Here is a 26,696-nt window from a genome sequence, read left to right on the forward strand (position 1 = left end):
GCTGATATGAAACTTCCTGGCAGATTAAAACTGTGTGCCGGACCGAGACTCGAACTCGGTCCGGCAAACAGTTTCCATCTGCCAGGAAGTTTCAAGCGAACTTGCTGTCTACGAGGCGCCCTTGATGGTTCCAGGCTTCGAACTGGAGTCGAGAGGCGAGGCCGTCTGTGAACAGCATCGCCTGACACTCTAGGCACTTTTCGGGCGGTCTGGGCTTATCTTGGGGTGCCTGCGTGTTCCTGCCAGCCACTTCGGACCACGTGTGGGGTACACTAGCCCACACGTGAAGCCTCGTAGCCTCGTGGAGCTGACACCCGACATGCATCATGCCAGCTGCTGTTGTGGTGCCGCTGGCACTCGTCACAGTATACGTAGCTCGCTGCCTACTAATCAGGTTCTAGGTCGCTATTATCGCAGTGCTGTGTGGAAAGCAACTAATAATAAAGAATTTTCCTGTTCAGATAGCATTCTTGACTTCGTATTCGCCACAGTGCTGGAGAATCCATCCCACAGTTTCCGACGCTCTTATCTTAACCGTCAGGAGTGGCCGCCCAGCGGCACTGGTGGCATTTAGCTGTAACGTATCACATATCAAAGTGATTTAAAGCGTATTTTATAAATTTTATTTGTGTGTTACGATATTACATATAACATATACTTAATAAATGTCTCTTATTTCTGTTCCAAGTCTAGCACATGAGCCACCCAGCATTCCGATAACAGTATTTCGATGCCGCAGCCAGATTCTGGTCAGTGGACCAGAATTCCATTAACATAATTTCGGAGGCTGTTCATGGATATCTTCTGAGCGTTTCGGTATAACAGACCGATGGTCGTCGGTGGGTCGCTACAGAGTAACGGTCTAGTTACGATTTATCAATTTGTCACCCCAACTACGTTTGTTTATGGCAAAATATTTTCACAGCGATGAAGTAATAAGACAACACAAAACACAGAGTAATGCAGCAATCCGCAGAATGTACACCTGTCATTGCAATTTACACCTGTCCATTTACTCATGTTCACATACTACTACCAACATCAATAGACAGTCTTTAAGCAAAACTAGTGTCGATGGGAGAACATCTCAACATAACGTCTTAGGGGCGCTGTTCCAATGCTTTCAGTGAATCCGTAAACGAGGTGTATTTAGGAAACCTCTCCTGTAGTAAATCTACCGTACTGCTATGTACCACTGTTAACGAATAACTATCTCAGTCGAAAAGAAAGGATTGAGAATCGAGCATTACTGGTTGTAACAAGTGTTTCCGAAAAGATACACGGCGCTTGCGGTCGACTGTTGCAGTGCGATACAGATATTTTCAGTGGAACTGAAACAAACAAAATTCTGTTATTCTATAACGAGCCATCGGGGACCTATGGTCCCTTATTCCAAAAAACTCTAAATATCCCTAACAACTTCAGAAATGGTGTCGGTGGTGTTGTGATTCACCCTGTATATGAAGGTGACTCTCAGTGTCACATGCGTAACAGACGGCGATCGGAACTAGGTCCCACGGTGCACTGTTGTAGATCTCTGATTTCCTTGTATTATTTAAATTTCAAATGAAATGAGAAGAAATAACTGAACGAGTTACGTGAATAATATACTATATTTCATATTGAAAAAATGTTCACTAGCTTCCAGTCGCAATCAAGAGCAATCGCTCTGATTTGTTACTTGCGAAATTTACATCTATGTGTACTTGAAACTAATAAACGATTTAGCATTGAAGGTATGTACATGTGAATGGTTCTGCAACGTATTTGATGATTTTAACTGATTCACCGAAAATTTAAACTGATGCTGAGGCAACCGGGGTAAGTTGAGAGAACCAGAGGTTGTTGAGAGTTTCTAAAGAGCATTAAACAACGACTGACTGACATAAGCGCAACGAACATAAGTTGAAATAGTGAACGCAGTAGATTATCAAATAGGTAAAAAGACAAGACCCAATAGAAATTTATGGGTAACGTACGAGATATTAAATCTGATAAAAGGAGGAGCTATTAAAATGCGAAAAATAAAGCAGGCAAAAGAGAATACAGATATTTTAAAAACGAGACTGATAGAACATGCACCCTGGCTAAACAGAAATGACTGGACGAGAAATGCAGTGCATGCATCCATGGATGCGTGGCTAGGGAAAAGATAGATGCTACATATAGGAGCACTAAAGAGAAAAAAACCTGAGGAAATCCTTGGATAAGACAGGTGATATTATATTTAATTGACGAAAAAAAGAAATATCAAGCAAACAGAGCCGTCTATGCATAAAATATGAGAATTATAGAAAGTGAAAAATAGGAAAACAGGTGTGGCTACAGAAGAAATATAAAGCTCTGGAAGCTTGCATCTCTATCGGAAATATAGATGCCTCGTATAGGACTACTGAAGAAACCATTGGAGAAGAGAGAAGCATCTGAATGAATATCAGGGTGGCAAGTCGGTATTAAGCAAAGAAGGGAAAGCTGACAATTGAAAGGAGAGCTATACATGGGGAATAAAAGCAGTATTATAGAAACCGAAGAATAAGGAGATGAAGATGAGCAAGGAGGTATGATATTGCGAGAAGAGTTTGACAGAGATCTGGAATTCTAAATCGAAACAAGGCTCCTGGCGAAGACGACATTCCCTTAGAATTATTGACATCCTTCGAAGAGCCTGCCATGATAAAACTATTCTAGCTGCTGTGCAAGATCTATGAGACAGTTGAAATACCCATAGGATAGGGAAGAATAATTGCTACAATCTGCTGCAAGCAAGGCACGTGATGATAGGTGTAAAAATCCATCAGTTTAATATTTCATGGTTGCAAAATACTGACACGAATTGCTTGTATATGAGGGGGAAAACTGGTAAAAACTAGTCTCGGGAAAGATATCTTCGTGTGCCGGGGAAATGTGGGAATACGCGAACCCATACTGAATCTACGAGATATCTTAGAAGGTAGATTGAAGAATCTATATCCAGACTGCTGTAATGAGGCGAAGGGCGTGAAAGGTAAGCAGTAGTTAAGAAGGGATTCAGACAGGGTTGTAGCCTATCGCCGTAGTTATTCAATCTGTACCCTGAGCAAGGAGTAACTCAAACCAAGGAGAAATTACGAAAGAGAATTAAGATTCGGGGAAAGGAAATCAAAACTTCGTGGTTTTCTGATGTCATTGTAATTCTGCTACAGACTGCAACATGCTTGAAAGAGCAGATAGACGGAAAAAAATAGTACTTTGAAAACAGTTTATAAGATCAACAAAAGTAAGGCGAGGGTAAGGGAGTGTAGTCGAATTAAATCAAGCGATGCTAACAGAATCAGACTAATAAATGAGGCACTAAACGTAGCCGATGGGTTTTCCTATTTGGGCAGCAAAATAACTATGGCCAAAGCAGGGAGGGAGGATATACACTCCTGGAAATTGAAATAAGAACACCGTGAATTCATTGTCCCAGGAAGGGGAAACTTTATTGCCACATTCCTGGGGTCAGATACATCACATGATCACACTGACAGAACCACAGGCACATAGACACAGGCAACAGAGCATGCACAATGTCGGCGCTAGTACAGTGTATATCCACCTTTCGCAATAATGCAGGCTGCTATTCTCCCATGGAGACGATCGTAGAGATGCTGGATGTAGTCCTGTGGAACGGCTTGCCATGCCATTTCCACCTGGCGCCTCAGTTGGACCAGCGTTCGTGCTGGACGTGCAGACCGCGTGAGACGACGCTTCATCCAGTCCCAAACATGCTCAATGGGGGACAGATCCGGAGATCTTGCTGGCCAGGGTAGTTGACTTACACCTTCTAGAGCACGTTGGGTGGCACGGGATACATGCGGACGTGCATTGTCCTGTTGGAACAGCAAGTTCCCTTGCCGGTCTAGGAATGGTAGAACGATGGGTTCGATGACGGTTTGGATGTACCGTGCACTAGTCAGTGTCCCCTCGACGATCACCAGTGGTGTACGGCCAGTGTAGGAGATCGCTCCCCACACCATGATGCCGGGTGTTGGCCCTGTGTGCCTCGGTCGTATGCAGTCCTGATTGTGGCGCTCACCTGCACGGCGCCAAACACGCATACGACCATCATTGGCACCAAGGCAGAAGCGACTCTCATCGCTGAAGACGACACGTCTCCATTCGTCCCTCCATTCACGCCTGTCGCGACACCACTGGAGGCGGGCTGCACGATGTTGGGGCGTGAGCGGAAGACGGCCTAACGGTGTGCGGGACCGTAGCCCAGCTTCATGGAGACGGTTGCGAATGGTCCTCGCCGATACCCCAGGAGCAACAGTGTCCCTAATTTGCTGGGAAGTGGCGGTGCGGTCCCCTACGGCACTGAGTAGGATCCTACGGTCTTGGTGTGCATCCGTGCGTCGCTGCGGTACGGTCCCAGGTCGACGGGCACGTGCACCTTCCGCCGACCACTGGCGACAACATAGATGTACTGTGGAGACCTCACGCCCCACGTGTTGAGCAATTCGGCGGTACGTCCACCCGGCCTCCCGCATGCCCACTATACGCCCTCGCTCAAAGTCCGTCAACTGCACATACGGTTCACGTCCACGCTGTCGCGGCATGCTACCAGTGTTAAAGACTGCGATGGAGCTCCGTATGCCACGGCAAACTGGCTGACACTGACGGCGGCGGTGCACAAATGCTGCGCAGCTAGCGCCATTCGACGGCCAACACCGCGGTTCCTGGTGTGTCCGCTGTGCCGTGCGTGTGATCATTGCTTGTACAGCCCTCTCGCAGTGTCCGGAGCAAGTATGGTGGGTCTGACACACCGGTGTCAATGTGTTCTTTTTTCCATTTCCAGGAGTGTAAAATGAAAACTGGTAATGGAAAGAAAATCGTTTTTGAAAAACAGAAACTTTTTAACAACGAGTATAAATTAAAGTCTGGGAAAGTATTTTCTGAAGACGTCTACAGCGTAGCTGTGAGCTGAATCGACACGTGGGAGATAAACAGTTCAGACAAGAAGAGAATAAAAGCTTCTGAAATGTGGCCTTACAGATGAATGTTGAAAATTACATGGGTACATCGTGCAACTAATGAGGAGGTACTAAACTGGGGGAAAAATGAAGTCTGTATTGCAATCTTCTTTTGAAAACCAATTTTTGTATCCTAAGATCACTGTTTTAACATAGTTACCGGGTTACTAGTGTTGGTAATGTGTACTGCCATCCTCAGATTTAATAAAGGGAAGTTGCCGAGGTTACAGGCTTGCAGTAAAAAATTGAAAATGCAATAGAGCATACATAACAGCTCAATGATAAAAATTGCATGTCCATAAAACCGGGCACTGGTAATTACATCAAGTAACAGAGAAGTCACGTACGAGTTGTACTTATTTTGTGATACAACACTTGGCACGTTATTGTATTGCTTCGACTATTTTATGGTCTGCTTTTATTTAAAATTTTTGTTTATTGAGGTATTCATTATTATTTGCTGACTTTGGACTGTGTCCATCCATATGAGCAGAATTTTGTAAGAGTTGTTATTTTACAGCATATTGTATAGTCCTCATGTGACAGAGTGGTGTAAGCATTGTATGATGTAATTACGATTGACTGGTTGTATGGGTTTGTGATTTTTGTCGCTGAACTGTTGTGTATGCCCTACGACATTTTCACTGTTTCAATGTAGGCCTGTAACCTCGGCATATTTTCTCTGTACAGATCTGCGGATGGCTACACATATTTTCGAAACTAATATTCCAGTAAATGTGTTAACATAGCGATCTTCACAAATAAATTCTTTTTCAAAAGAAGACTGCAACACAAAATTATAGACTGCCTCCTGCACAGAATAAACATATCAGGTAAACATAGAAAGAAATTTGTTACACAACTTGAGTGAAAGAAGGGACCTATTTATAGGACTCATTCTGAGGCATGAACGAATCGTCAGTTTGGCAATGGAGAGATGTGTTAGGGGTAAATACTGTAGAGCGAGACCAAGGTTTCAGAGCAGTAAGCGGGTTATAATGGATTTAGGTTGCTGTAATTGTGAAAGGTGCAGGACACAGTAGCGTAGACAGCCATATTAAGCCAATCTTGAGACTGAACATGACAACACTGAAAATGACAAAAGATATTAAATTTTATTCAATGGAAAACTTGTCACCAAAACCGCTTAAAAAGCTCTGAAAAATTGTAAAGACTAATTATCACAGAATAAAGGAAAGTCGCTGGTTCCAGATATTCTACAGGTAAATTAATCTTATGTATTGCAAAACAGTTCACTTACGCTGTTGTTCAGATGAAGAAAAATAACGAAGCCTACTTCAGGAGCTATTGTTCGAGCACGGTCCTTTCAAGACAAAAATAAAATCTTCGGATAACTACACGCAGCGCCGCAAGCTCATGGCCACGACCGAGGTACTGTCCTTAGCGTATGCGGCCATCCGAGCATTCCTACCAGGTGTCGGCTAATGCGCAACTCTGCACGCATCGCTTGCGTCCTGACAGCGACTGAGTGCGGCCGCACTGTAGAGGGAAAACGCAGACAGCGCGACTCTGCAACTTAAGCTAGAAATTCCACTCTCCATTCCAGTTTCCAGTCGAGGGAGCAATGACATCGTTGTTTTTGACGGTTCCTGTATTTACGCAGACCTTTAGCTTTCAGGACCACTCGCTCTATTAAAGGACTCCAGTGTCAAACTTAGACGCCCTAAAGTTAATCACTCTTTTGATGGCGCACAGAAAACGACGTTAGGTGGTGAATCGACACACGTGTTGCCTTGTTGGCCGGCATCCATTACCAGTGAAGAGCGATCTGACGTCCGACAAAGGCGGAGCGTGCTGTCGTCGCTAGCACAGTAATTACTCTGAAACAGAGGCGGCGGTGCTCTGCAGAACATCAAAGGGCCGCCATTGATAACGCGGCGTCGGAGAGGCGCGGACTCCTACTCGGCCCTCCGTCAGGCTCGGCTTTGAGCGAGTTAGACTTGCGGGCGCATCCTCGTGTGCTGGATAGCGTCGCACACGTAGGCAGTAGTTATGAACCGTGGACGTCGCCACAGAAACGTTCTCTCAAACTACCAGAGGAAATGGGAGGCCGACGGCTTTCGAAAATTCGTGATAAAGCGGAAGTGGCTATCACGGAATTCTCTTCTAGGTAACCTGTCACCTATTACATAGATAATATAAACTCATTCCTTGTTTATGGCACTGTACAAACGTACTGTTAAGTTGAAAGAGTGCAGATATCGATACTGCTAAGAGGTATCGAATATTTCCCTTCCGATCTCTACTGGTCCCATGACATAGACGGCGTGAGGATATCCCGTCAGCTATGGCGGTGATGTGAGCTTTTCGCGCCTGCAGAAAAGGCACGTAGTCTGCGACATCACTAATGGTATTAAGAAGTACGAGTCCTGTCCCGGCCCCGTTGATGCGAAGTATTTACACTACTGGCCATTAAAATTGCTACACCAAGAAAAAATGCAGATGATAAACGGGTATTCGTTGGACAAATATACTAGAACTGACATGTGATTACATTTTCACGCAATTTGGGTGCATAGATCCTGAGGAATCAGTACCCAGAACAACCACCTCTGGCAATAATAAGGGCCTTGATACGCCTGGGTATTGAGTCAGACACAGCTTGGATGGCGTGTACAGGTACAGCTGTCCATGCAGCTTCAACACGATACCACAGTTCATCGTGGGTAGTGACTGGCGTATTGTACCGAGCCAGTTGCTCGGCCAAAATTGACCAGACGTTTTCAATTGGTGAGAGATCTGACCTGCAACATGTGGTCGTGCATTATCCTGCTGAAATGTAGGGTTTCGCAGGGATCGAATGAAGGGTAGAGCCACGGGTCGTAACACATCTGCATTGTAACGTCCACTGTTCAAAGTGCCGTCAAAGCGAACAACAGGTGACCAAGCCGTGTAACCATTGGCACCCCACACCATCAGACCGGGTGATACGCCAGTATGGCGATGACGAATACACGCTTCCAATGTGGCGTTGCCCCTAACTATTCCCTAATTTTTTTATTTTTAATTTTTTTCTATTTATGTATGTATTTATTTATTGTTTTTTAAATGATTACATTTAGGAAACGTGTACAAATGAGAATTCTAGTAACAGTGTTACAACAACAAAGGTGTCATTCAAAAAGTAAACAAAAAAATAAAAACCTAAATCTCTGATGCAATTTCAGGTAAAAAGTTCTTCAATAAATGTAACTGGTTCCACTTGGTGCTTCGCCATCGTTATCTGATATCTCCAACAGCGCCTTTGAAGGGTAGCTGCAACGGAGGCATTCTGCTTTGCTAGTGCCTAACAGGAAAACTGCAATCCTTGCAGTAGCCTGTCTCTTCCTTCTCTCATGGCTGACAAGGCAGGACGTTCAGCCGTTAGTGTGATGCGGCACAGAACATTAACCGCAGCTTGGCACTCCCAGCTGAGTGGGGGGTTAACGAAAACGCTGCGTAAATAATTTGCGAAGAACTTACGGTATCTCTGTGTACGTTCGAGGGCATTGTGAGCATTTTGGAGGAACCACCAGTAATCAAGCTGCTCTTTCTCTCCGTCGCTAAAGATACAGGCGACTGTAATTCCTTTGAACCATGTAAGCGCATGATATTTTGCGGCGGGAAAGTAAGATTCATCTGGACAGAGTAGGATGTGAGGGTCAATCATATCAGGCGTGAACCGGAGGTAACAAGCCAATACCTTCTGTGTTAGTCGCCAAACTCCGGACGACGATTGGCATGTAAAACGATGTTCATCGGTATCGAAGAGTGACAATCTGGGCAATAAGGTGAGACTGCTTGTCCAATAGCGTGAAGTCGCTGTCGTGTGGCATATTTTTTGCTGGCGAACTGTTACCACTTCGAACGCACTGTGGATGTCAGAGAGCTGTGGTGTATCGTTTTCCACACTCTTGGCCAGTGAACCGTAGGGTACTTGTTGTCCACCACGTTATGGGGAACAGCCCGCAGAAGGTTGGTATAAAAATCTTTCGCCTTTGGTGGACGTGTGGCGGGGAGGAGCTGTAATCAAGAATGAAGGTCGACACATGGGAGAGCTGTGGTGCGACGTGCGCAACCAACACCGGCGGGACGTTAGAGACTGGCATCAGACCTGTAGTAAACGACGCGTGAGAGAGGTACGTTGACTTTTTCAACATTTCCTCATGTTGCTTGTGTAAAGGGCAGTTGCTCTCGCCCTGACGTTGACCAATCCCAGCCCCCCTTTGGGCACTGGGAGGGTAAGAGTATCGTGTCTTACTTTAAATATATGACCTGCGGGAACGTAGTAACTGAAGGCCGCCTGAAGCCGGCGACCAATCTGCAGCGGTAATGGGAGGACTTGTGCCACATGGTTGAGTTTTGATGCCACGTAGATGTTCAAATATTCAACGCGTTGCGCCTATGATCTGTAGTAACCGTCGGTAGTTTGCTGCAGCTGTTTTACGTACATCCTTCGTGAACCTGATTTCCAAATATCGCAGATCAGAATCTGGTGGGAGGGGAGCGAGAGCTTCCGGTCCGAGACCACGCCCAATATCCAACGCCGCCGCCGACTTGATGTTCAGAAGACTGCCTGCAGCCTGTCCGTATCGCTCGATCCAGGTTAATGCGCTTTGGACTTTGTCATTGGAACGAACCAGCAGTAGCAGGTCGTCAGCGTATGCCCTATAGCGAAAGGTGACGTCCCGCAGCGTGATGCCAGATAGGCGGTGGTTAAGGCCCCCTACGAGTGGCTCGAATGCGATTGCATGAAGGTAGGTAGAAAGGGGACAACCCTGTTGTAGAGACTTCTTAATGGGTACTGGTCCTACCGTCCTTCCATTGACCTGGAAGTGTGATTTGGCTGCGGTCCAAAGACGCCAGAGGGTATCAATGAGGCCCGGGGGGACTCCCATACGGTCCATCACTCGTAGGAGGAAGCTATGGTGCACTCTATCAAAGGCGCAGTTGAAATAGATGGAGACGATCGCCGCTCTCCGACGGCACGCAGAGGCGATCACTATTAAGTCCCTGCAGTCACCGGTGGCCACGTGTATGTTGGCTTCTCCCCCTCCGACGTCTGTTCTGGGGTGAGAATCATCGGCAAAGTCGTCTTAACGCGGCCCGCCATAAGCCTGGCGAAAATCTTGTAATCGGCGTTCCGCATTGTAAGCGGCCGATAGTCGTTAATTGATCACCCTCCACCTGGCTTGTGTACCGGTATGAGAAGTCCTTCTACAAACGCTGGCGGCACAACGCAGTCTGGAGACATAAGCTCGCGGAACATTATAACCCAATGAGGCATCATGATGTCACGGAATGTCCTTTAGAATTCGATGGGCAATCCATCAGGCCCAGGAGACTTATTGGCCGCACCTTTGTCCACAGCATCTTCGACTTCTTCGAGTGAGACTTCCTCTGTTAGTGCATTCACAGTAGCCTCGTCGATAGTACGTGTTACCTGCTGTAACACTTCAGTAGTGGCGTCGTCATCTACTGTTCTTTCCTGGTAAAGATGACGAAAATGATCCTCCACCGCCTTTATTATGGTTGCTTGGGTCGTACAGAAGCGACCGTCTTGTTTCTTGAGTTGCGTGATTGTTGGCGATGTCGGCGCTTATCCGCCACAACGTGGTGCATAGTGGGTTCCTCTGCAGCCGTTCGGTCGTGCCGTCGTGAGCGGACTACGGCACCTTCTAGTCGGCGCTTCGTCAATGATAGTATGTGAGTCTTGATTCTGCTTTGGTCATGTTGTCTCTCCGGGGAATGGGGTAAGGCGTCGAGATCCCTGAGTGCCGCGTAGTAAAAATCGAGGGTCTGTCGATGCCACGCAGTCAAATAAATACAGTTTCATTTACAGATATCTTACGTCTATTACGAGTAGAAAGGAAGAAGGGTGAGGGTGACATATATGAGGATTTGCCAAAGTCTTTATTTGCATTTTCAGTCACGTGATATGTTCTGTAGGCTATGATATCTCTGTCTACGAAGCTTTCCAGGCCAGATACATTGGGTACACCTGTACCACCTCGTACAATAGCAACAGTTAACCAACCATTGCCATGTGAAAATGTATCATTCAGATCAATGCTGAAGTTCAGTCTACATCCACAAAATACAGCTGGTCCATCTAGAAGCGAGTGTGCGGCGACAGATTTAATTGTGTTCTTCTTCTTGTCTGCAGCAGATGTAGTCATTTCCACATCCTCAATTGTTTTGTATATTGTCTGAGGTGGTCACGTGACCTCAAACATTAATATTATACACGTGACATGTGTTTTTTGTTTTTTTTTGTAAATTGTTGTTAATGTTATTTGTTGTTAACAATTTTATTTATTGTTTTGTTTATTCTGTTAATGATACATGTCACGTGATCTGTTTGTGCTGTTTGACCTTCTGTGGCAGAGATGTTTGAGGTACACGTATACTTGACACACCTGTATTTGCACCTGTGGTAACAGGTTGCCGACTACATTACACATGCGTCACAGTTCGAACAAAGTCCTTGTTATGCACAATGCAGTGCAGGTCCGTCGAATTTTGCGGTAAAACAATAATTTTGGTTAGTATATGTTTGTTGTTAATTGTTGTTATTTTTTGGTAATTATTGTTAATTATTGTTTTAACTTGCCAAACCGCGTAAGTGTCCTGCGGATTGCTGGTTTGGCACAGAGGAGCCACCACTCCAGGGTCGAGGTGTATCGTGGGTGGCGGCGTTCACAGTCAGTCCACGTTGCTTCAGCTTGCCGACGGCAATCCAGGTCCTGGAGGTGAGTTATGTTAAGCTTCCAAAATCCCATTGCTGCGCCAGACTTGCTGGGGGCGTAGATGTTTAGTGTAGATATAGGCACTATGATCGGAACAGGCCTGAGGCCACTGTTCGGCGGTACCACTCCTTGTGTGAGGTCTTGAGACACATATATGCGATCAAATCGGCTGGCCGAATGACTGGTAAGATGAGTGTGGCCAGAGCGATTACCGTGGACTTTTTCCCACGTGTCGCACAAGTGAAGTTCTTGGATCATCGCACCCAGTTCCGGGTAGGGCATGTAGTGTGGGATTTGGTCCTTGGGGTGCAGCACGCAATTAAAATCGCCGGCGAAGACGCTGTTGTCCTACCGTCCAAGGAAAAGGGGGGTGACATCAGTGGAGTAGAATCTGGCACGGTCGTGACGTCTGGTGGTACCCGACTGTTCGTAAACATTAATTAATCTGGTGTTGAGCGCCGTAAGTGCTATTCCTCGCGAAGAGGGAAGATTCGTGACGTCAGTAACTTCAATAACATCACGCACTAATATTGCCACTCTGGTGTCTGTAGGGCCACCGGGCGTCACAAATGTGGCGTAACCATAAAAGTTCGGGAGTGCGGTCATTTTCACTTCTTGTAGGAAAGCAAAATCAACTCCCATGGCTCGTATTGTAACTTTCAAAAGTTGGATCTTGACAGGAGAATTTATCATGTTGATATTCATTGTCACCAGGCAGTAAGCCTGGCAACGCGTTGGTTGGGCGGGGTTATCCATGTCGATGTTGGAAAGAAGTGAACATCGGAAGTTATGTCACCCCCAGTCGAACGCGGTCCTCCTTGTGCTGCTTACGCTGCATGATCCGGCGGCGCCTCAGCTGGCCCCGGATCGGGATCTTGTGTCTCGACGTCCTCGGCCCACGAAGCGGGCGCGGATGTCTGTTCATGTTCCATAGGCTCGGAATGTTTGGTAGTAAGGGACCGGGCGACTTCGCTGCCTGCACTTGTACCTTCCCGCTGCTCACTGTTTATGTCAATGGGCTGATAAACGAACGCTGCATGTTTCTCTGACTGTTCTGCAAGGTTAGAGTCACTGGAAACGGCCTCAGTCTCGCGGTTGGCTTCTTGAGTGGCCAGTTGTTCTTCCCCGGCCGAATGTGAACCGCCGTGTTCCGACACGGCCCGACTACGGCGCTTTCGGCGTTTCGGTGATCGCTGTTTCCGTACGTGGCCTTCATTGTCAGGAGACGGCACTGACTCACGCCCCGCCGGAACAAATGCTCCGGTCGGTACAATAAGGGAATCAATTTCCATCGTGCTGTCGTCAATGTCTGTCGCGTTCGGTAGCTCCAGAGTCGTAGTACTATTTCCACCGCTGGCCAGGCTGGTGGATCATCCAGGTTTCTGTCCATGAAGGTGACTCCTGTACCGCTAAATCAGTCGGCTGTGTCTGTTTTGTTAAGAACGTCGTGAGCGCCTCCGCGCAATTCACGGGGAGAATCGTCGGTGGAGGTGCAACGTCAGTCGATGGGAATTGTGTGATCCGACGCTGGAGGCATTCGGAACGAAGGTGACGTTCCTTGCCGCATCCGGAACACGTCTTCGGCTGGCAGTCATAAATAACTATGGCCCGGCACCCTCCTATCTGTAGATAGGATGGCACGTGTCGTTGGAGGTCAATGCGCACTTGGCGAACTCCATTGAGCACTGGATACGTCTAAAATTGGGTCCATTTTTCAGCCACGCATTCTTTTACCGTGCCGTAGGGGAGGAGCGCCGCCACAACGTCTGCTGCAGCGAGTTCAAATGGAAGTACGAATATGCGTATAGTCCGCAGTCCCATTGCGGCATGGCCGACCTCGACGTTGCCAACATTTCCGTCTGCGTGGCACAAGCGGAATTCTTGTTTCGTCTCACGAAGCACCTTGTCGCATGTAGCTTCGTTTATGAATTTTACGTAGACCGTGCTACTGACGATCGAAAAGTGAATGCCGAAAATGTCGGCAGCCGGGATCTTGGCTTCCTCTTTTAAAAAGCGTTCGACTTCGAGCGCCTTTGGTCGGGTAAAGTCGTTCCGAAATGAGAATTTTAAGGTTGATCTTCTGCATTGGTTTGCCATGGTCTTGTAGCGCTACGGCGTCACATTAGTGTCGGCCGAAGAAAGTAAACAAGGCGAGGGGGCCCGCGCTGACGGTGGAGAGCACATACTGCACGTCTGCTACGCTCGGCTGCGGGAGCCGGACTGACAATGATGATGAAAACAACACAAACACCCAGTCCCCGGCCAGACAAAATCCCCAACCCGACTAGGGATCGAACCCGAGACCCCGTGATCCAGATGCAGCAACGCTAGCCACTAGGCCACGAGCTGCAGACGTGAAAGGATATCAGTGATAATATTCGCTGATGACATTGCTACCCGCAGTGAAAGTGAAGAAGAATTATAGGGTCTTTGAATGGAATGACCCGTCTAATGCGTGTAGAATGTGGATTGAGAGTAAAACGAAGAAAGAATTGTAGCAGAACGAAGAATGAGAAGTAGCAGAAATGAGAACAACGAGAAAATTAACATCAGAATTGGTGATCACGAAGTAGATAAGGTTAAAGAAATTGCGTTAGGTAACAAAATAACTCATGAAAGACGGAGCAAGGGGAAGATGAAAAGCAGACTAGGATTGGCAAAAAGCGCATTCCAGGTCAGGAGAAGTCCGGTATTGGTAACGCTAACTCTGAAAGCTGGGTGTTGATAATGATCTTCATGGGCGGGAGGGGCTGGTAACCGCGTCGATATTTGTTTAGATCCTCTGAGGAGCGAACTGTAGATGTCCGAGGAAGATATGCTCGTGGAGAGAGAAATATGTCGTGGAAACCTTTTGAACTGTGGCTTTGATAAGACCAGAATAAGACACTCAGTTAAAAATCGTGCAAATTTTCTAGTTCTATTCTAAAAAAATTACGAAATACATATCTTCAAAAAAATGTTACTTATTACACTCAGACAAAGGAAATTTTATGTGAGGTAGAGAACAGATTGTTGGAGGTAAATTTAGTAGTTAGCTCAGCCTTCAGCGGTTGAAGAGTAGCCGTCCTGAATCGGTAAATTTAATTCTTGGCCTACGATTGCAATTGGTCCTTCCTCAGATATTTTGATACTGAACGAATATGGTTAATGTCATATTTTTCGCAGATTACGAGAGGTGGTCTGGTGGCTTAGCGGGTAGAGTGCCGGATTCCTGACCTGAAAGCCTTGTGTAGGAGGGGGTATTTTGGCTCGTCCCGGTCCTTCCAGAAGGCCACAGGTCCACTCAGCCTGCTATCAGACTGAGTGCTAGGGATCTCGCCCGGGGATCAAAGGCGGCCGGGATGATGGGCTCGCCACCCTCCCCCTCCTAGCGCCGTGGCGAACGAAACGCGCACTCTACATGCTGTCACGCCAGAATGGATTTCATGGATTTATAGATTATCAGTCATTTAGAGCAGCTACGTCACCACATGAATGTTTAACGAAGTAACCGGTAATATGTATAAGTAAGGGTTCACCACCATGTTGGTTACGAACATCTGAGGTGATAGCTGGGATCTACCGATTAAACACGCGATTCCGTACTGACAATTGTATATAACAATTTCTTGTATGACAAGAGCTACAGCACGAAGTTTGACAGTGTCTATATCAAAATGTAACTGTGCAGTTTTGTCTCAACAAAGGCACTTAATTATTTCATTCATGTCACACTGCTGAACCAACACACTTACTTTTCATTGTAGCGATCCAAGATCCCGTAAATTTCTGCTACGTTGGGGAAGGGACATTATCTATAGAAAACACGAACGAAAGTTTTCGCATACGGTCAACAGACTGTCTGGTTATATTTTGAAAATGCAAAACCTTCAACGCACCCTAAGCCACAGGAAAATTTGGTCATGCTAGTGGCCTGCGGAAGCTTTTTCTTGGCGATCTCCCAACTGCTTAGCGTGTAACCTCCGGACAGTAGGACTTGCACCCTCTAACAGAGGCTTGAAAGGTCAGGACTGATCAACTCCCGTTTTTTCTTTCACCTGTGACTTTTTTTCATTTCTATTACGTGTATTTTTTTTTAAGTCCGCCTGCTTAGCTGACTGATAAAGTGCTTGTCTCCCACGCAGGAGGCCCGGGTTCGATTCCCGGCCGGGTTGGAGATTTTCTCCGCTCTTAGACTCGGCGTTGTGTTGTCCTCATCATCATTTCAGCTTTATCACCGTCACGCAAGTCGCCCAATGTGGCGTCGACTGTAATAAGACTTGCACTCGGCTGCCGAATTTTCCGGCGTGGGGCATCCCGGCCAACAATGCCATACGGTCATTTCTCTTTTTCTTTTTTAATCTAGTCTATCAATTCCACACGTGTCGCAGGACATAGACTAATTGCATTTAACTTGTCACTAACTTACTGATATTCCAGAGCTCGTATTTTGTTTTTATAATTTATTAATAAGCGTTTAGTTAATATTTACCAGGCTTGAGTTTCTTTTTTCCACGTAACCAGAAAGTGTACCTCATGAAGACGCTTTACATAAAGAATACGCACTTCAGTACTTCCTGAAACGATTGATAACAAATTTTAAAGGTAATTCAAGAGCAGAATTATCTCAGTTCCTCGGTGGGAGACTGTTAATATCTGAAAGAAAGAATATTCCGCCCAGAAATGCTGGTATTAGACGTCGTTACCTGTTTCAGGTTTCTTTCTCAGAAGCAGCGAACGACTCCCTACAATCTCACATTAATCCATTAATTCTACCTTCCTTCTCTCCCCCCAGCATTTCTCTGTTAGGTCTCTTTGTAGTATCTACGTAATGGTCGCTGCAGTAAACCACTCTGAATTGTAGAATATATGTTCAGGAGCATAATTTACGTGGAACGGCAGAATGTTGCATGCTATCCTTGTAGTGTAAAGTAAATGAGAACTAAGCTTTGCAATGACTGTGCAAAATAAACAGATACCTGTGTTAAGGAACATCGGAATAACGATGTAGAATGCAGTTAATTTATGCTTCCATTAGCATAGCTTTCACACTATGACTATGCATTCTTAACAAATATAATCAACGGTTATAAATATTCCTAACGTTATCTCAACAAAATTTATTTGGTATTCTATTTCTTTTCCGAGTGTCAAAGAAAGCCAAATAAATGTTCTTAACATAATAATAATAATAAAGGAAAATGACATTTTTTCCAACAAACAGAAAACCAGCATCCATAGACACAATATACGGTCCACTTAGCATCATCCTCATAACCAGAAGCTAGCTACACTAAAGCGCACCATATACAGAACTTCGTGACGGACAAAACCTCTTGTTCGCTCTTATGTGGTTGGCCGAGCAAGGTGGCGGAGTGGTTAGCACAGTGGACTCGCATTCGTGAGGACGACGGTTCAAACCTGCGTCTGGCCATCCTGATTTAAGTTTTCCGTGAATTCCCTCCATCGCTTCATGCAAATGCCGCGGTGGTTCCATCCCTAATCCGATGGGACTGACGACGTCGCTGTTTGGTCCCCTCTCCCCAAATCAACCAAGCAACCAAGCACATGCTGCCAGTTAGGCCGACGCAGAGCACGTGGGTGCAGGGCAAGCACTGGAAAAAGTCACAGGAATAGTGCGAGACAGAGAGAAATTTACTGCCTTTTGTGCCCAAACAAACGCAATTTCTCTCTCTCTCTCTCTCTCTCTCTCTCTCTCTCTCTCTCTCACGACCACTAAGCCTGCTTTCTCTGTGCATATCAGTAGAGCATGCTTTGTCTCTACTCCTGAACCGGGCAATGTGGCTTTTGTGCACTATTCTCTCTTACAACATGTTTCATTTTGACCTTAGACTGTGTCCACTTTGCAGCAATTTAGGGTCGCCAGCTCGGGAAGCTTCCCGCCAAATTTTCGTACACGACAGTGACGTCATCCGAACGTTCAACTGCTGCCGTGAGACACAAAGACGCGCCTTGTAGTGTTCACCCATGTTCAACACAGTCAACTGATGGCCGCTACCTATATATTATGTCTCGCACATATTCCTACGAGATTACAACAGAACTGTGTAGAACTGTTTTAGAGACAACTGTGCAGTACACAACTGCCGTCATGTAATAAATTTGATGTATACCCTAGCAACAACACCACAAATGTCACAGCAGCGTTGTGCGCCAACAAGATGGGAAACTGAGCACTTGACACACAACCTAGATCAGTGATGTTAGTTTTCTTCAGCAGAATTTGCCCGACCGCTGATTATCGTGCCAATACACGTCTCAACCATGCAGTCCCACAACTCCAGGGAAGAGGAAACGTAATTGACAAGCAATCAAAATGTCCTGGGTTCCAGGTTCGATATCCGCCACCACTGAAATTTTGAATAAAAATCATCAGCAATGGCGGCATAAGACTTCCGGTGGAAGGAAATCTCGTTCTACCTACGGACTTGTCAAAAAGTGGAACGCACAGAGCTTCACGGGCACCTTCTTGCCCTTGGGGTGAGAATCTGCTTCTGTGAGGGACGTTCATTAAGTAACGCAACATATTTTTTTTTCTCTCGGCCAATTTGGGTCGAAAAATGCTGAATTTATTGAGGACATTATCGAATTTTCTTGCTTCACGTCCTACGGTTTCATAAAATTCATATAGGTGGCGTCGCCATACGTTGCCTTCAACATGACCTCTGTAACGAAGGGCCGGCCGCGGTGGTCTAGCGGTTCTAGGCGCGCAGTCGGGAACCGCGCGACTGCTGCGGCCGCAGGTTCGAATCCTGCCTCGGGCATGGATGTGTGTGATGTCCTTAGGTTAGTTAGGTTTAAGTAGTTCTAAGTTCTAGGGGACTGATGACCACAGATGTTAAGTCCCATAGTGCTTAGAGCCATTTTTGTAACGAAGGTGTCTTCCAAGCAGAGGACTATGAGTTTCTTTTGGCGGTGAATCGAGAGCATCATAGATATTCATATGGGCTTACAGAATGTGTACGGGATCCGGCAGTGAATACAAACGGGGTGAGTCATTGGGTGAGGCGTCATCAACGCAATAAGGGCGCCAAATCTGTCCCATTTCTCGCGTGCCGGCCGGTCGAACACAGCTTGGACTCTCGCAATGTTAGAACGTGCGGCCACTCTCATTCTAAGTGATCGACGGATCACAATCAAACACCTCGCTGCTGGACTGGACGTCTCTGTTGGTAATGCTGACACACTCATCAACGAGTTGTATTTCTCAAATGTGTGCACCGGCTTGGTTCCTCACCCACCAACACAAGACTATAAAAATCAATGACATACCATGTGTGTGGAATTGCTTGCGCATCACGAAGCTGATCGTGAGAACTTTCTGTCGAACATCTCACAGGCGATGGAACATGGAATAGTAAGTTCAAAGAGAAAAGAAAACGGCAATCCATGCAATGGCGCCTCACCACCCGTCCTCCGAAGAAGAGGTTCAAAGCTGCACCCTCAGCCGGTAAAGTAATGGCGACCATCTTCTGTGGCTATGAAGGGGTTATTCCTTTTGATGACCTCACTCATGGTATAACGAACAGCTCCGAAGTATACTGTGCTACCGTTGGGCAATTGAACAAACGACTCCAAAGTGTTCGTCGCCACAATAATGCAAACTAACTTCTCCATAATAATGAAACGTCTGAAATAAATCAGCGCAATCGAGAGGAGCTCACAAAGCTTCATTGGACTGTTCTACATCTACTTCTACAGGAATACTCTGTAAATCACATTTAAGTGTCTGGCAGAGTGTTCATCGAACCACCTTCACATTTCTCTATTATTCCAATCTCATATAGCGCGTCGAAAGAACGAAATTTTGGTAATTTGTGGTAAGGTCTTATGGGACCAAACTGCTGAGGTCATCGGTCCCTAAGCCTACACACTACTTAACCTAACTTAAACTAACTGACGCTATGGACAACACACACACCCATGTCCGTGAGAGGGCTTCAACCTCCGACGGGGGGACTGTGACAAGGCGACCAAGACCGCGCGTCTACCCCGCGCGGCCAAGAACGAACACCTATATCTCTCCGTACAAGCTCTGATTTCCCTTATTTTATCGTGGTGATCGTTCCTCCCTATGTAGGTCGGTGTCAACACAATATTTTCCCTTTCGGAGGAGAAAGTTGGTGATTGGAATTTCGTGAGAAGATTCCGTCGCTACGAAAAACGCCTTTCTTTTATGATGTCCAGTCCAAATCCTGTATCATTTCAGTAACACTCTCTCCATTATTTAGTTATAATACAAAACGTGCTTCCCTCCTTTGAGCTTTTTCGATGTACTCCGTCAGTTCTATCTGATAAGGATAACACACCGCGCAGCAGTATTCTAAAAAGTGGACGGCAAGCACAGTGTAGGCAGTCTCCTTAGTAGATCTGTTACATTTTCTAAGTGTCCTGCCAATAAAACGCAGTCTTTGGTTAGCCGTCAACATAACATTTTCTATGTGTTCCTTCCAATTTAAGTTATTCGTAATTGTAATTCCTAGGTATTTAGTTCAATTTACGGCCTTTAGATCTGATTGATTTATCGTGTAACCGAAGTTTAACGAATTCCTTTCAGCAGTCATGTGGTTGACCTCACACTTTTCGTTATTTAGGGTCAACAGCCAATTTTCACACCATTCATTCAGGTATCTTTTCTAAATCGTTTTGCAATTTGTTTTGATCTTCTGATGACTTTATTAGTCGATAAACGACAGCGTCATCTGCAAATAACCTAAAATGGCTGCTCAGATTGTCTCCCAAATCGTTTATATAGATAAGCAACAGCAAAGGGCCTATAACGCTACCCTGGGGAACGCCAGAAATCACTTCTGTTTCACTCGATGACTTTCCGTCAATTACTCCGAACTGTGACCTCTCTGACAGGAAATTACAAATCGAGTTAACATAACTGAGACGATATTCCATAAGCACGTAATTTCACTACAAGCCACTTGGTTGGTACAGTGTCAAAAGTCTTCCAGAAATATCGACTCGATCTGAAATCCCTTGTCAATAGCACTCAACACTTCATGCGAATAAAGAGCCAATTGTGTTTCATGAGAACGTTCTTTTCTACACCCATGTTGATTGTGTGTTAATAGACAGTTTTCTTCGAGGTAATTCATAATGTTCGAACACAATATATGTTCCAAAATCCTGCTGCATATCGACGTTAATGATATGGGCCTGAAATTAAGTGGATAACTCCTACTACATTTCTTGAATATTGGTGTGACCTGTGCAACTTTCCAGTCTTTGGGAACGGATCTTTCGTCGAGCGAACGGTTTATATGATTGGTAAGTGCAGAGCTAATGCATCAGTATACTCTGAAAGGAACCTAATTGGTATACATTCTGGACCAGAAGACTTGCTTTTATTAAGTATTTTAAGTTGCTTCGCTACTGTGAGGATATTTACTTCTACGTTACTCATATTGCCAGCTGTTCTTGATTTGAATTCTGGAATATTTACTTCGTCTCTTTTGTGAAGGCATCTCGGAAGGCTGTGTTTAGTAATTCTGCTTTGGTAGCACTGCCTTCGATAGCATCTCCATTGCTATAGCGCAGGTAAGGCATTGATTGTTTCTTGCCGGTAACATGTTTCACATACTCATCTTCCCTACAGCCCGGGTCTCTCATCTTCCGACTTCCATCTGCTTGGCCCAATGAACTATGCTCTACATGGGAAGCAGTACGTACGTGATGGGTACTCGTTTGTGTTGTAGGAAGCCCTTCGCGTTTCCACTTTACTATCACATCGGAAACAGTGGACCTATGGATGTTTAGGAGTGTGGAAATCTCACGTACAGACGTATGACACAAGTGACACCCAATCACCTGACCACGTTCGAAGTCCGTGAGTTCTGCGGAGCGCCCATTTCTGCTTTCTGTCTAATGACTACTGAGGTTTCTGATATGGAGTACCTGGCAGTAAATGGCAGCACAACATAAGAAAACGTATGTTTTTGGGGGAGTCCGGATATTTTTGATCACATAGTGTATCTTGAGATAGCATGGTCATGGTGCAAAAACTGTTGAGACTACTTTCGTCCAGCATTTGAGAACGAGGGCACTTACAAAGGTACTGCGCCTATTCGTTACCACCCATTTCCTCCACATTTATGGCATACCCAGATCTTGGCCAGAAATATAGGTGACAGAAGTGGGAGCTCCAGATGGCCAAGCATTTAGAATAAATACTCGTAGTATTTCCGGGTCGTGACGGGAGATGATGAGACATTTATTTTCATAGAGTTTCCAGGCAGTGGTCGGTGTAGCGGAAAGAGTGCAGATCGAGGGATGTGGATTTGCGTTCCTGTGCGGAATCTTTATTTTCTTTTGAGTTTTTACGGTACTCACACAAAATAAACTGAGATAATGCTTAATATTGCGTACGAGAGAAACTGCAATCGTGCAATATTAAAGTGATCGCCCCACCCCCAAACGCACACCGATTGGCAACCCTGCGATATCTACTTTTATCCTCACCTAAAGAATTTGATCAGAAAGCACGAAACCTGCTTTTATCTCGTTGAGAGAGAAAAAGAAATTACACGCCCAGGAGGCTGCATGAAAATACATTCCACTGTAAATCAGAAGCAACCCTCGCCATTATTTGCCAAAATGATGCAATGGGCGTGATTTACGGCCAAACTCATCAACGAGATAACCTTTTATGAGTGTAAACAAGGTTTGTTTTTGATTAGAAACATTAAAATGTCCATGTAATTGTAAAATTGTGGCCTCTACAAACTGTGCAGCTTGCCGAAAACTGCTGCTTCCCTGTCTGTTTCCAGACACATGTTCGTCGAACGATTTCTGCCGCATTTCCAGACATGAATCCGTCCCTGCAGTTTGTCGGTTTTATTAACGATCACCCTGAATACATACATTTACAGAAATCGACTTTTATAACTTTGACGCTGTGTAGCGTCGTTGGATGACGTTTACAGACATCGATCCCTACTCAAACTATTATGTAATCATTCCGCTTTACAAATCCTAAAATCTTGTAACGGCAATTAGCAAATACCTTGCATAAACAAATTTCTCGTGTACGCCTTAAAATCTATTACTCGAAATTTATTGGTAAGCCAAATTTTCTTCTGCCTTTTCTTTTCATGCTTTTTATGAAAATATTAATAAGCACAATGTATTGAGCGTTATCTTGGATTATTTGCAGTGTAAGTAACACAACAACTGAAAATAATTAGGTTTCCGCTAATGGATTCGACCCCACGAGCCTCCCATTAGCGTTCTGTACTGTTTCCCCTGCGCCAACTATTGCCTGGAAACTATCTTATCATACATGACTTACGCTTCGTCCGACCCGCACCACAAATGCTATTTCTTTCCAACCGCTTGGTTATCTGGAACTCTCACTTCTGTTACTTTCAGTAGTTGGTAATGAGAGCACATAGCGACTTCCAACAAACTCTAAACATAATTTTAAATCTTTTATAAACTTTTCCTAACTTACATGCTTAACGTCAAACATTTAACACTTTAACTCATTCTTAATGAGATGTTTGAACCTTTTGTCTACACGAGAGATCTATTCTTTAAAGATTTGGAGGGTTGTTGGTATTGACTAAAATGTCACTCGTTAATGCAGGTGATACTGAAGTGAGTACATAATGCCTGTTGGGTGTTTTTAACGTTACTGCAACTTATCTGATGGAGATGGGAAATCGGTATACCTAGCAAGTGGAGCTTATCGTCATCTTTCAGAATCACTGGGATGAGGGACATGGGAGCATCGCACTCATACATCACACGAATAGTTGGCTATAGTACAATGACTGAAGTACGAATGGTGACGAATGGACTCCGGACAATGAGAGTCGACATGAGAAAGGGATACGCCACTACAAGATCGTAATATTGTTCATCTGACCCTGACGAACAGATGGATTACAACAGTTGAAATATGAGAATTTGTTACAGCCAGAACCATCGAAAACTGATTACTGGAAGCTGAATTGAGATTTATAGTTGTCATGCGTCTTTATCACTGATACGACACCACGAACAACATGGACTTGCATGGTCTATAGCCAGAGTTAAGCGGTATCACAAGACCGTTTGTTTCCATTCTCCAATGAACACACGAGTTTATTCATGCACGAGGAATCACATCTCACATTGATGTAGAAGGTGAACGTAAGTTCTGAAGTTTAAGGGGGGACGTTCATAAGAAACACATACTGTTTAAAAGATGCAGCAAATCGACTGTTTTGAAAATATGGCAATGAAATTTTGTGCCATCTTTACATGAAAATAACGCATTTACTGTTATGTTCCTCGGATTATATACATTTAACAGTTTTATTTTTAAAAAAAATCGTATATGTACGTTTTTGTTGGAAACTATTCAAACGTGTTCTACAAAGTTTTCTCTTTCTAATCTCTTTGCACATACTAACCTTCTCTGATGAGATTTTTCGGATATATGGAATATGAGAATTTCAATAATTTTTTAAATTATAATTCTGCAACTGTAATATAATATTCTTGCAAAATTCCAAGTACTTTGCCTCATATCTTATCTTACACTCAGAATTTCGAAATTTACTCTTGAGACCACGTTTACTGGATTTGTAGAAATAAGTGTACAAAATTTCATGATTACAACCTACGTAGATTCTGTGAGAAAGGTACATAAACTTTAAACAATCATAATTGTCAGGAAATGCAATTTAAAGTTTAGCCAAAATTTTTCCCATGTCACCTCTTTCGAAAGCCCCAGATTTGTACTGAGTGTTGTCCTTAGGGCTTCTCTTCTGGTTTCTTGTTTCCTGTCTCCTTTCCTTTAGCACCTCTTCAACCGATTTCTCAGATGGAGAGAGTCACTGTTAATGTATTTTCCCCAAGATGTCTTGAGTGAATTTTCCAACGTTAAAGCCCATTCTCTATAATACCTTCATCCTCCCTACGTCCTCATCATTAAATACAAGAGCTGCATCATAAGTTGCAACTCTGCTAACCGTAGCACATGAAAACGAAAACTTGGTTTCAGGGCATAAACAAAGCAGCTGGTTTGTTACTGTTTCTAACATACAGAACAGAATGATCTTACAACCAAAGAGCATGTACTACGGCGTTCCAGATGTATTTCTTCAAAGTAAGACATGGAATTGTTCACCGAGATATTATTGAAGTATTACTTCAAAAAGTGGACTGTAGAGAAGGTCGCGTCAAACATTTAACTATTTTTCGGACACTTCGGATGCGTTGAAAATGGAAACTTGTTGTCCATGCGCATTACTAATAAATAAAAAATAAACTGAAAGTGGACATTTTTGGTAAGTTTAACGTCCGTTATGTGTCGAAGACTGGAGTTTGATGGTATAACACATTCCATTCCCATCAGTGTATCGTGACACGATTGTACAGCAGCTGTCGAAATCGTAGGTGTCCGGTACTCGATTGCTAGATACTCACCGATGGGCAGGATGAGGAAGAAGGGGAACCAGCAGAGCAGGAAGCCGCCCACGACGATGCCGAGCGTCTTGGCGGCCTTCTTCTGGCGCCGGAACTTGGCGGCGCGTCCGTACAGCGTGAGGCGGCGGCCAGCCTCCTGCCACGACTCGCCGCCCTCCTGCAACACGCAGTCATCGACGGTAGACGAGGCACTGCTGCACCCCCCATACGGAGTGCCAACTACCCACATTGCTGTTACCTGTAAGGAGACTGGGAATGACTCTGATACTCTCTGTATGCCCATCTTTTCAGCGATGGTTGCGGGACTCGGCTGGTCGATAGAGGATGTCAAATTAAACGCCTTGCAGCCGTCAATTTTCAACCTTATTTTATTGGGTAACCAGTTTCAGCGGTTTACTACGCCATCTTAGGCGGCAGGTGATGGTTGAAGTGGTCGCTGCAACAGATATCTACTGATACCAGTACTGCTGGCCCCTGTTTTGATCACAAGCGAGGTAAAAAAAAAATGTCGTATGACTAGGGCCTCCTGCTGGGTAGACCGTTCGCTGGGTGCAAGTCTTTCGATTTGACGCCACTTCGGCGACAAGGGCGTCGATGGGGATGAAATGATGATGATCAGGACAACACAACACCCAGTCCTTGAGCGGAGAAAATCTCCGACCCAGCCGGGAATCGAACCCGGAACCTTAGGGTTGACATTCGGTCACGCTGACCACTTTTTTTAAAATCTCATTTTATCATTTTGTTCGTTTTAGTTCGTTGCATCTGGTGGGGCGGACTTCGCAAGACACCCGTTTTTTAGTTCCTCGTTGATCCATTAACTCAGTTTTTTTATTATTATTATTGCAGAGGGCAGCTAACCCTCTGACCGAGCACGCTGAGCTACCGCGCCTGTAGTAAGAAAGATACTTCAGACTCATCTATCTTTATAATATTAAGGGGAGAGGGAGAGGGTTGACTTAACTGCTAAGGTCATCAGTCCCTAAGCTTACACACTACTTAACCTGAATTATCCTACGGACAAACACACACACCCACGCACCTCCGCCGGGACTAGCCGTGCAGCCCATGACCACTCAGCTGCAGGGGTCTGACACAAGCGAGGAAGATTATCTCTATACGTCCGTCAGGGGCCTGAAGAAGGCGTAGTAAAACCCTGAAACTGGTTGCCCAATAAAATAATGTTGAAAATTGACGGCTGAAAGGCGTTTAATTTGACATCCTGACTCTGATACAGTCGAGGATATTCACACGTTTCTTTTGTCAATGGTGTCGATGTTCGTCATCCTTGCAGTTGCAATCATGGAGTGAATGGCATGACATGTAAAACAAATCGAAAACTAACTGTAATGACGGAAGAAGAACGCAAGACGAAAAAATAAATAATGTAGAGTTATGAAATTTCGGGAATATATTAGTCTAGGTAACAATATCATTACCGTTGCAAAATCACATATCAATGTAAGAGTGAGATATGCCATCGAAAAACTGAAATGCTGGTACATTACCAACCGCCAGAATGTTGAAT

At 45.0% G+C, this 26,696-nt stretch overlaps 1 protein-coding gene across 1 annotated transcript in view; it reads right to left on the reverse strand.

The window, feature by feature from the left end:
• The window catches only part of LOC126218956 (alpha-1B adrenergic receptor-like), a 147,751-nt gene extending 122,354 nt beyond the window's left edge, over nucleotides 1–25,397 (reverse strand). Inside the window, exon 1 of the mRNA XM_049942131.1 lies at nucleotides 25,169–25,397. Coding sequence (XP_049798088.1) covers nucleotides 25,169–25,397 — 229 coding nt within the window. The remainder of the gene's footprint in view (nucleotides 1–25,168) is intronic.
• Between the last annotated feature and the right edge of the window lie 1,299 nt (nucleotides 25,398–26,696).

Source organism: Schistocerca nitens, chromosome 1 (assembly GCF_023898315.1).
Source record: "Schistocerca nitens isolate TAMUIC-IGC-003100 chromosome 1, iqSchNite1.1, whole genome shotgun sequence".
NCBI lineage: Eukaryota > Metazoa > Arthropoda > Insecta > Orthoptera > Acrididae > Schistocerca > Schistocerca nitens.